Genomic DNA, 12105 nt, shown 5'->3' with positions numbered 1-12105 from the left:
ATAGCCCATTCTCATGTTCTTTTTCCATGTATTACTATGTTCCATGTTAGCTGAGGGCAAAGCTGCAGTTTGACAAACCCTACACCAACACTGCTGCCAAAAGCAGCAGCTCTGTCCTCTCGTGCTGCTGGAAAGGACAAACGATGGGGGAAGGAATGCAAAATCAGCCTTCGGAGCTGAGGAGAGGCGGGCAAGGCTATTGAAGGCAGGGCTGGCTTAGGCTGATCCCAGGCCCTTATTGACCTACAATTTAATTTGGTGACGTCTCTTCTGACAGCTGTCCCTACAATTTAATTTGGTGATGTTTCTTCTGACAGCTGTCCCTTGCAAAGGATAACTGTCCTCATCCCCGCTGAGAACAGCAGGAGCTGGCAGCCATGTCTGAATGTGGCCTTTCTTGGCCCTGTCAGGCCATCCCAAATCAAAGAAAACCCCTTGTTTATGAAAGGAAACACTACAGAAGTGACCTTTGCTCCATTATTAGAACTTTATTTATCAGTTCATCTTAGCCATGTGAGTTCTTGAAGGAGTTTGATTTGTTTTGTAGCTGTAAGGACAAAAAAACGTAGACAAAAATGGATGCTAACGCTCTTGAATGAGCCATTTAAGAGCTAATGAGTGGTTTAATCGCTAACAGTCAGATCTATACCTTGACAGTAATCTCCAACTTTGGGGAGTGACTATTTTCAGCCACATCAAAGGGGTTGAACTGCTGAGGGGAGTGTAAAGCCCAGCTCAGCCTCTGCCATGAAGTGAGGATCTGGGCTTTGGTGGCTCAGCTACCTTACAGCAGAGGATCTTGCTCATGTCCAGTTACAGACAAATTTGTCTTTGGAGTGTTTTAGTCTTAAATGGCTCTTCTCTCCCTTATGAAACTGAGGCAGGTGTTAAGATCCTTGTTGGTTTGTCACTGGTTTATTCGTATCAGCTGTTGCAAGAAAAGCAGCCAGTGCTCATGCGAAGTAGAAAAGAGATGCTTGCACTCCCTAGCCCACCCTGAAAAATCCTCTTCTGTAGAACACGGGCCATGTCAATGCTGCTATTGGGGGTGGGGAATCATCTGTGTCTGAGAGCAAACCCTGAGAGGCTCTGAGAAAAAAAAAAAAGATTTGTAAACAAGCGTGAGAAAAGATGCACAAAACTGTAGCTTATATGGGGCAACTTCCTCTCGCAGAAACTTTGTGTTAAGTTCCCTGAGGAGTCATATGAGCAAATGCAGTGATCACTGTCACAGATCTTCTCTTAAAATCATGCTTGCCTGGTCACTGTGCATGACAGTGACCTACTGTTGCTTTCTATAAGAGCTGACCTGGACCACTGTAATGCAGCACTGCATGGGGTTTTCTTTTCCTTGTAAATCATATGGAAAACGGTAAGGTTTAGTAGTAAGATGCTGGGAGCAAGGGCAATACTAGATTAGATTTGGTACAAGAGGAGAGAACTAGTTCTTACCCAATATGAGCGTAGTGCATCCAATACCCTTTAGATGCAGACGAAGAAGTGCTAAATTGATGTTATTTGTATTATACTGCAGCAATCTGATCCCTGTCCCGTGAAGAATATTTACCATCTTGCCTTCTCCTTAACATGAGGCTAGGACAAATGCCCAGGGTAGAAACAATGGAGGAGATAGAACAGCTAGAGGAGATAGGACAGATAGAGGAGAAGGACAGCTGGACTAATACTTGGATCAACCCATCATGCCTTTCCAAGGTGGCAGCTGGAAGCCAGGTGAGATACCACCGAGCATCTGCAATGGCACAAGCTGCTGTCTTAGGTTCCTTCTATCCAGTAATAGAATAAAAGTCCAAAGCTGCTACTAGGAGATGCAATACTAGCCTGTTGTAAATGTGAAAGTAGCCTGTGGGATTCACAGCTTGGCCCTCGATGAGGACCCTGGCAGGGTAGCAATGCACTCTCCCACCAAGCGAGCAGCCTCTTTGGCTGTGCCCCTCTGCACCGAAAAGCCACCTGCCCCGTGCCCATAGTTGTGGACCACCGGGAGCTTAACTCCTCCTCGGCTCAAGACCTCTCTCTGCAGTCTCACGCAGCGCCGGGATGGCCTCAGGCCCACCTTCACCGCGATATCCTGAGCTCCCCGCAGTGAGGGCTCAAGGGAGCAACATCTGTCAAAGATGTCTTTGGTAGTGCCGGGATCAGGGGAGAGACCCCAGCTCCCCTTTTCCCTGGTTCCCCCTAGGGTTACCCTGTGTATCCCCGGGTAGATGTAAGTTGAGCCATCCCCGTCCCGGATGAAGTTTTTCACCCAAGGAGCATGAACCTTGAGTACTTGTCCCCTGACGGGGAAGAGCTTCTCGTCCCCCACCAGCTGGTGGGCTCCGATGCCCGCGCAGTTGACGACGACATTATATTCACTGTGCAGGTCCCACAAGTCCGCAACTTTTCTGGTGTGCATCTGGACGCCGGTTGCTTTCAATCTACAAAAAGAGTCCAGAAGTGAGGCAGAAAAGAAACCCCTAAACCCTCACACAATTATTATGCACATCAAGTAAATGAGATAGATTGCCTTTAACATACCGATCTAAACCAAACAGATGGGACAAAAAGCAAAGAAAATGTCACGGGGTTTCTGTTTGTGATTTGTCTGATTTCATTGGATCAAAGCTATTGTTTAGCTTGTTTGGGCTGGAAAAGATGCAGCAAGTTGATCAATATTAGAGAAGGGTCTGGCGTTAGACCCTAGGCAGACAGTCAGCTCCTCGTGGTCTCATTGATTCATTTCTATAACCATACCAAACTTTAACAGCTCAAGCAAGCTGAAAAATATCAGACTTACTCCCCAATTTACTTCTGCTAGTGACAACACTATCATCCTACACCCCCTTTAACGTGCCTGTTACACACCGTCGCATTCATTCCCAACTCACCCCCCTGATATTAGGCACCACTTAGTCATCTAGTGCCATGTGCGAAGCCCTGGGGTACCCAAGATGTCCCCGCAAGCTGGGCAGATGTGGCACGGGACCCCCAGGAGCCCCATACCCTTCTAGAGCAGCAGCCAGGAGTCACCCAGGACAGCTCAGAGCACTCTACATCCATGTCTGCTCTTCAGCAAAATTCACCCCTTCTTGAGGTTCATCTTTGAGCTCAATCTCAAGCCATATTCCACCCTGAACTTGCCTGAAGCTCGAAGCCTTTCCCTGGGGAAAAACATTGGTGTGAGATGGATGCTGTCCGCTGCATCCGGTCAGCTGGGGGTCTTTAGTGGGGACCTTAGCGTGAGCAAGTCAGGAGACAGGTCTGTGATGGCAATGCATTAAGTGGGGAATCCTGTCCTTTGCAATACTCCGGCAGCTGGCAAAGTGATCAACCCCGCTGCAAAGGCAGTGGTTTCCTACAAAGCACTGACAAGGAGTGAGCCGAGGATGCAGGGCACAGCTGATGCTCTGGGGACTGGGGTTTGGGTGCAGCAGGACACTCAGGCTGGCTGGGAGAGCTCCTAAGCGTTGTAATTGGGACTCTGCCATCATGCCATAAAAAATACACCAATAAAAAAACCTGCTGAAAACTCCTGAATTCAGGCAAGCAAGCAGGAAAAAATTCCTGAAGTCCATTTTTGGACCAGCAAGGTGGGCACAAAACCAATTTTCCTTGTGGATTGCCAAGAGAATGGTCTATAAATACTGCTCAAGTCACTAGGGGTTTGAGAATTAGTTACATGTTTAATATGCTCTCATTTCTCATCACCAGAAAGAAGAGAAAGAAAAGGAGTTTGATCATCTTATTCGACTACATCCTTGGAGAAATAAGAAGGCTATAGCAGGAATAAGGAGAGAGCAGAAATCACATGGCAGATACTAAATGGGTTGTACAACTTAGTTGTGCTTCAGCAGAAATTTCCAATTCGGTGAGGCAATGAGACATGACAGAGCGCGCGCACCGAGGAGACAGCATAGAGCTCACGTGGCACTGGTGCCACTGGAGTACTCCCAGCCTGGCTGGCTGCTAGAACAAGAAACATTTTTTTCACGTTTTACAGTGAGATGAAAGGCATCCAAGCAACTGGCTGAGCTGGCAATTTGTACCATGGTGTCGGTACACGTCTCTTTACTTAACCTCAAATCAGCTTGCAGCCTGTCACTTTCTCTCAAGCGGATACAGCTATTTGCTCACTTTAGGGGTACTTAAATGGATTAAATGCATATCCCAGGTGTCAGAAGCTTTTTAGATCTGCATCCTGACTCTCCTACAGTTCTCCAAAATCCATGTATTTGGGGGAAACCTGGAAATCGGCAAATTGGCAAATTTTCTAACTTTTATGTCAATCCAGGTACGAACTCTGAAGCCATGACTCCTTGGAGTGGGTACATCACCCATCTTAGGCAGGCTAACGTTTCCAAAAGCTTTGTTACAAGATGATGCTATTTGACCTTTTTTCACCTGACTGGATTAAGAAATTATTCCAATTGTTGACCAAATTTGAGATTAATTGGTCCAGCTACCTCTTCAGTGCAAAATCTTCTGGTAAAACATCTTCCCAGAGATGCCTATTGTCCCAGGGACTGGACGTATCTTCAAGAACAGAGGGATATTATTTGGGAAGTTTGACAAATGAGGAGCACCCACAGGTTTTCTTAGGACTTGGCATGCTCCTGATGTACCTTCAAGGTCTGGCTGGCCACGCGTGGCCCCTGTGGCTGTGTCGGTCCTATGCCCAGAGGTGCTCCCATGCTAAGCCCCACTGTACAGCCACAGTGGTAGAAAGTGAACATTGCAAAAATGGGGTCTTTCACATTTTGGAAAAATTGGGTATTTATTTCTTGTGCTTGCTGCATTTTCCCTGGTGAGAAACAGCCCTTTTCTAGTTTGGTCCAAACCTAAGGCTCTCAAGGAGTCTCTAGGTTGCCCTCAGTCCCTCTGCCTGGGTTTTTCTCTGCATGCCCAACCTGCAGCAAAACCAACCTTTTCTCCAGCCACAGCAGGTAGGGTGGACAGTCACATTTCAGTGTCGTAAAGGCCTGACCAAATCGGTGTTGCGGAAACTTTTGGAGTTCTGCTTCGGACATTGGCCGAAATCCCAGGACGACATCTGACCAGAAAGGTAACTCTTCCTTGGGAGTGTTTTTAAAGACCTGCCACCTAAAGGACAGAGAAAAAGCTGCAAAACTTAGCTGCTATTGCTCTGCCATATTATGTGTCACGGCAATCTTAGCACAAACCCAAGAGCTCAGGAACCTGTTCCCGCTCATCAGTGCAGCTCTGCAAAGGTAACAACAACGGGGAAACATTGCTGCCTGCTACTGCAATACCCGCCTTGGCAAACAGGCAGAGGGCTGCCAAAGCCGAGCTTGAGAGTGACACACCTGGGTAAATAAACCAGAGTTCTTCCAGCTATACTGTATGTACTTCCAACTATAGAAGTACAAAATCCCCTCACACAGTGTCCCCACCACAGCTGTGACCACCCTAGCTGGACCTTCGCGTAGGGCCACTTGCACACCTGGTCACATTTTTTTGGGTACCCATAAAGCTACAGAGTGGCCAGCCTCAACACTCGCAAGAGGCAAATTTCTGTGTGCGTAATAGGCAGCACAAAACACCCCCAACCACTCCCCTCCCCGCCAATTGCAGCCCTATACCTAGTTGCTGAAGCTGGAAGATCCTGCAGTCCCATCCCTATGGAGACCACCCCTGCTGCCAGCAACTGGTGGATGACAGTATGGAAAACATTAGCTATTAAAAGACATTTGGTGCCGGCCAGTCTTGAATGGTTTCTCTGTGCACACCCATGCATTAATTTTCCTTGAAAATACATTTTATCTGAGCAGTTGCAATGCAGTTTCTTGGGAATATGGTTATAAGAGCTATGCCATGAAGGGAATACGCCTGAACTCCAGCAAGGAAAACCTCTCTGCCTGCTCCAGCAAACAGCACAAACATACCAAAGGCTGCCCGGGGGGGAGGCTGTTCTTACCCAGAGACCAGGTGAATGCCAGCCTCTGATGCCTCGGGTGAGTTGCTGATGGCAAAAAGGAAAGTGAAGGTCTCCTTGAACCACTGCTTCTGCACGTGGATCGGTGTGCCTGCATATAAACAAAAGCAAACATGCAGAGAGGAATAATGCAAAGAAGAGAAGCCAGTGTCGAGGAGACGGGACAGATGGGGAACGCAGGTCATTGCACTTTTCTTCCTGAACGCCTGTGCATCGCTGCACACCTGGGCACGCAGCCGTATGAGGTGCCACGGGCACCGGCACGCCGAGTTGCACGCACCTGGGTAGGTGTGAGGGATGAGCATCCCGGCTGCAACATCACTCGTCGTGTTGGGGCTGAACTGGTCTGAAAGGACCGTCACAGAGCAGCTGGGGCAAGTCTCCGTGATGCACAGCGCTGTGGACAGGCCGATGACTCCCGCGCCAACCACTGCGACCTTGGGTGCTGCCATCTCCAGGGTGCAGAGCCAGAGGAGAGGTACCTACCTACATTTGGAAATAACATATCCCCTATCACCAATATCCCTGCCGGACACCCTCGTCAGGCTATGAAATACCCATGCAAGATGTAACATAACCCCGCCAGGGCAGCTAATTGAAGACTAACTGCTGCACACAAGAAAGACTAAGGTGAAGATCAAAAAAATCATCAGCCTTCAATATGAAGACAAATTTTTCTAAAGTATTTCAAGAGTCACTACCCCATTCTCAGCACAAGAGCAAAGGACAAGAGAGCAATCTGTATATATAGCACTGATGTTCGGGCTGTAGCAACGTGGGGCAAGGTTTTTTCAATAAAACCCAAGGGAGTGAGGCACCCGTCCATTTTCCATTGTGCCAGGGGCAAGAGCTGGAGCTCTGGGGAAACTGGCTTTTAGGCACCATGAGCAAAAAGGTTGTCTGAACATCAGGATCTCCAGCAACGAGGTCTGTCACTGCCTGGGCAGCAGAAGGAAATTGCACAGGAAGCAAATTGATTATGCAGAGCAAAGGGTCCAGCGCATTGTGGAAGATGTTTTTTCTTAACATGCGTCTTAGTTCCGCTGCTGTGTAGGGCTCTCCCTCCGACCCTGAGGACTGCTTAACTCTGTCCTACAAAACATGAATTTTAGCTATTAAACACAGTGCATAGTTTCCCAAGGTACAACCTGGCTGTTTATACTCCCACATCCAAAAATCAGATCCCACGATGCCTTGGTGGGAGGACTGTGGGAAGAGAAGCTACCTGTACCCTGGGGCATTTTGTGGCCCTAGTGATCTGAGCTCTCCAACCCATCCTTGGCCCCATGCCTGCCAGCGTGACCACTGCCCTTGGACAGATTCATGGACATCTGAGTCTGCCACGCTCTCCTGGCAGCACACAGTGGTCCCCAGGAGCCAGCCAGCCTCGCTACCCCAAGAGGCTCTGTATTTGCTTCTCTCTGCCTTGCTTTATAACCTGCTTTATGTCCCGGAGCAGCTCCACTCTACTCCTCAGTATCTTCAACTGCTGATGGCTACTCCAGGAGGTGCAGCATCTCTGTTTTCCCTTGTCCCGGCCAAGTTTCGGATCTTGGCACCTGCACTGGTAAGTGGCACACAGCTCCTGGTTGACAATCACCTGGCTGCCCGTCCCAGTGAGGTGCCAGCCTATGTGCCTGACCACGGCCAGGTAACAGGTTTCACACCGGTGGGGGCACAAAGCACAACTGAACCATGCAACTCAGCGTGCCTTGCAAACTCCCCAAAGCCAGGAACTAAATGGGCCCAAAGGAGACTGGGCAACGTCAGTGGTGATAAATCCTTCAGCAGGTTTGAAACAGGCGAGTCGGGGTACACCTGCTGGCTCGGGCACTCCTTCGAGGGTTACTGCCAAAAGCTGAGCAGGGATGTAGGGGAGAATCTCCTTTGCCTATGGCTCTTACGTTTTCCTGGAGTATCACCAGTATTCACTCTTGGAGTGGATGCTGAGTGATGTGGACCTTTGCTCTTGCTCCCTTACAGTCTTGCTTTCTCCTCGAGAAGTCGCTCTTCGTTGACTGTAGAAATCCAGCCTCACTAGCTGCTTTCCGAGAACCTTTTCTGGAAAGCAGTGCCTGCAGTTATAAGGATGGGCTGACTTCCCATCTTCTTGTGGCTTTTGGCATCTTTGATGCAAGTTTAGGCAAGACAGACTGTGTGGGATTATGATAGGTCAGGTTTATTTATGAGATCCTTGCTCATAACCCTCCACACAGCTTCTCACTTACCCCTGAGGTTTTACTACTTAAAATTTGATATCCCTACTATGTAGGAAGGGAGAGAGGAGCAGGCACTGTTGCCCGTCATTGCATTCCTTCTGCATTGCAGCCAAGGGTTGTTACAGCCCCTTTTCTTCCTCTCAGGGAGATGCTTATGTTTCTTCCTGTTTGTTAATTATTACATCTTTCACAAGCTGACTATAAAAGTGTCCACACAGCAGGGAAAGAGGACACAGTGCAGGGGTAAAGATGAATCCTGATCCAGAACCACTGGCCTGCACTGCTGTCACCCCCAAACCCAATCTGATAAAACGCTGATTTGAATGGGACTTGCACCCCTCAGCTCTACCATTGCCCCAGGCTGCCTCAGCCACCTGCACTGGAAACGCCTGCGGAGGGTCAGAGCATGGACGGTGTATGCTTCCTTACCATAATCTCCAGTATATTTTGTACTGGTAATTGTTATTACAAAAACAAAAACAAAAAACACACAGAAAGGAAAAAAAAAGAGTAACAAGAAATTGGGGGAGTTTTAGTAATGCTGAAATTCCTTTTGTTAAGAAAATTGGTTTTGAGAAAGGTCTCTAAACACATTTTTTATTAACAAACCTCACTCAGCACTGGCAGCTGTGGAAATCGCGTGAGGCTGTCAGCATGCCCAGTGAGCCTCCCAGCAGTCCGTGGACGACCGCAGTCCTGCTGGAACATATGCGCTGGGTACATTATGCGTCTGCCAGACATGTGCTCTGGTTCGCTGAAGCCCTTGGACCATGGTGAAGATTGAATTTCCTGACTGACCTCCCCGCTGCTGGGGAAGAAAGGGGAGCTGTGGCTTGGCGGAGGTTCAGGTTTCACAAGTCTTCCCAATTCGGATGGGATTTTCGCAGATGAGGCAGTTCGATATCAACTGATCCCAATGTTGCAAAAGCCAGTGAGGGTGGAAAGGGGCTGCTGACGGTGCTGGAGCCTGCGGGAATGGCTCGGAAGGCCGTGACAGGCACCCATCATACGCACCGTTTTTCTAGCACTTTCTGCTGCAATCCAGCAGCGCATCCAGCCTGAACGTGCTCATGTGCCAAAAATCACCCGGGTGCAAAGCAGAGGCTACGTGCAAGCACAGCTCGGGCTTTGCAGAGCCACTGACCCCGCCACGAGCACAAGGCTCACCTGCGGCTCTGCGCCGGCAGGGAGCCCTGCACCTTGCTGGGGGGGCGCAGGAGGAGAAACTATTTTCAGCTGATGTGGCAGGCCAGCTTAATGCCAGCGGGGTGACGCTTCCCACCTCCTCAGACCGGCTTGTGCTGAGGGTTTTTCCAAAAATCGGCATTTAAAAGGCAAATCAGTCCCAGTAACTGTTGGGGAGGGAGGGGAAGGGTGTCAGGTACCCTTTAGCTCTCTGTCCTTTCATGGTGTCAGAAGAATGGCACAGAAGCCAGACAGAGCCACCTGGAGCTCTAATTCTCCAGCAAAGAGGACGCTGGCTGCCTGAAGTGAGCTTCATGCCCCTGCCACCCTCCTGCTCCTCCCAGGCCAGAACAAATTATTTTTAAAAATATAGCAATGTTTTGTGATGTGACTCAATCTTCCAACTCCCGCAGCTGAGGAGACAGTATCAGCTTCATGTGATGCAAGGGGGTCCTTATTCTTTCTTGCCTCGCACACCTGCGTATCACCACTGAGTGCCACTAACCTTCGGCCTTAACATCATTCTAGCAGCGGATAACATAATCAATATGGACAAATATGCTGCTCCCCAGCATACATACATGCACACACACATGCACACACGGAGGAACATGCACACCCACCGCCAGCTGCAGCTGTAGCCTTTTGGCCCACAGACCCCGGGAAACCGGCATCCCTCATCTGGAAGAGCTACACGAACACTATTGCTTTGGCATCTTTGTGTTCCAGGCGCAGCCCCTCGCCATACCCTTTTCCCCCTATGGCCCAACTCCACACACGTGCTTGCCCGGCACGCCGGCCGCTCTTCGCTTGTGTCGCAACCCGGCTGACCTACTAAACTGAGCATATTTACATGCCCAACTGAACAGCTGAAAAAGTCCAACCGAACTGTTGACCAGAAAATGGATCAACAGGGAGTAACCAAAGAAAACCAACACCTGTTACCTTTGAAGTCCTGGGGTTTTTTTGTTTTTTTTTTTTTTTTTTAAACTAACTCTCACCACATCTAAGTGCTGAAACATTGGATCGTACCAGGGAGCAAAGGCTCCAGCCTTTCTGGACGAGGAGGGACTCCTCATTCACGGGGGCGGCTGTGCCCGCTGTCCCCATCCATGGAGCACTTTCTCCCTTCCTTTTTTTTGCAGATCACTCTTTTATGTGTTCGCTTCTCCAGTTTACAAGCACCCTTGGTGTTGCTTCCCTTTGCCTGACCCCAGAGAGGGGTTTTGCCAGGCTCTTTGCTAAAGGTAGTTACAGACCCTCATGAAGCTTCATCCATTCCTGGGGGTTTGCTGAGACGCGGGCCCTGATTTTGTCCTTTTGACTCTGGTCTGGGCCCTTTTCTGTCATTTGGGCTGCTCTGCGAGACGCACATTTGGGACCTGCCACGGGAGGAAGGTGAGGATGCTCTCTCTTCACCGAACGAGGGACACCGGAGGCTCCTTGAGATCCCCTCAGCCTTTCTGCACACACAGCACCACTGCCAGAACCCAGGTGGTTCTGAGCCACCATCACAGGAGACCCCGAGGCTACCGGGGGGGCCTCAGCTCCTCTTTCAGGCAGCTTTTTGCATATGCATGCATGGGAAATACCTCCTAAATGTTGGTTGGTTATACCCACCCTATAACCTACCAGCAATAGTAACCTCCACCAGCAGCACCTATGTGCCAAGCGAGATGCTCTTGCTTTTCTCCCAAACCGGAGAGGTCTGCGATCCTCGTTCCCCGCAGGGCGAGCGCTGTTGAGTCCCTTGCCTCTCTGTGCAGGGAGAAGGTGGAAGCAGGGAGAAGCTGAGGTTTGGCAGGCGCCGAAATCCCCCCCTGGCCAAACCCTGCGGCTCACTGCTCACGCCACAACCAGCCGTGACAGCCACCGCGCTTATACGGCATGGCCGCCTCTACGTGTGACCTAAATCCCTCCCTGCCTGAGCTTAAGGAGCTAGTGGAAAGTCCCCGGGGGCAGTGCGAAATCCCCGCGCAGCCCCTGCGGGCACGCTTCCCAGCCCGCGGCACCAGAAGGGCTCCGTCATCTAATGTTTCCCCATTTGGCTAGAAATACGGTCCAAAAAAAAAACCAAACCAGAAGTGGGGAGGGAAGGCAATACCTGGTGAGGAGGAGGCCCCCGGTCCTGCCTGGAAGAGTTGCCTTCCCGGGAAGCGCGGGGAAGCGGAGGGGGAGACGATGGAGCGCGTTGCCGGGGGTGTAGGGCACAGGGGCTGCTGGCAGCTCCCCTTTCCCGAGGCTGCTCCCCGAGTGCCCGGCTCCGCGTCCCTCTGCTAATGAAGGAGCTGTTTGTGCTCGGGCAAAGGCTGCCTCCAGCGCTGGCACCTCTCCCAGCGGAGCCTGGCAGCTCCGCGCTGGCACTGCCGGAGCTGTGCCCCTCGCCGTCCGGCGATAACTTTTTTTCCTTGATGATTTCCCCAGTGCGCTCCAGAGGAGGCTCAAGAGGCCCCGCTGTCCTGCACAGAATATATTGTCTTTTTCCCTCTCTTACAAGCAATTAATTATATTCTGAAAGTTTCTGAAGCTGCCTTAAGACTGCCATAGTGCTTGAGCAATCGTGCTAGCAGTTAGGACAGCAGTAACGCAGCACGTCTGTGGACCTGGTCATTGCAGTCATCAGAGGCTGATGAAGAACAAGTCCCTGCTAAACCACAAACACTTAATGAGCACAGCCAGGCAGGACTGTTTGGATTAACCTTTTTCAGCAGAAAAACACAAGTTTGTGAAAAACATACCTGTCTGCAG

General features: G+C 50.2%; 1 protein-coding gene across 2 annotated transcripts; it reads right to left on the bottom strand.

The window, feature by feature from the left end:
• Positions 1-268: 268 nt before the first annotated feature.
• On the bottom strand, positions 269-11616 carry DDO (D-aspartate oxidase). 2 transcript variants are annotated; one of them, XM_075046389.1, is made up of 5 exons: positions 11462-11616; positions 6234-6439; positions 5936-6044; positions 4924-5100; positions 269-2438 (listed from the first exon to the last, which is right to left on the bottom strand). In XM_075046389.1, exons 2-5 carry the CDS (start codon positions 6403-6405, stop codon positions 1871-1873), a joined length of 1026 nt encoding a protein of 341 aa, XP_074902490.1. In that variant the 5' UTR covers positions 6406-6439; positions 11462-11616; the 3' UTR covers positions 269-1870. The 2 variants fall into 2 exon arrangements, with proteins under 2 accessions (XP_074902490.1, XP_074902491.1); XM_075046390.1 differs by lacking the exon at positions 11462-11616 and having other exon boundaries at positions 6234-6713.
• Between the last annotated feature and the right edge of the window lie 489 nt (positions 11617-12105).

The sequence above is a fragment of the Buteo buteo genome, chromosome 15 (assembly GCF_964188355.1).
Source record: "Buteo buteo chromosome 15, bButBut1.hap1.1, whole genome shotgun sequence".
NCBI lineage: Eukaryota > Metazoa > Chordata > Aves > Accipitriformes > Accipitridae > Buteo > Buteo buteo.
This window is presented reverse-complemented; position numbering and strand designations above follow the sequence as displayed.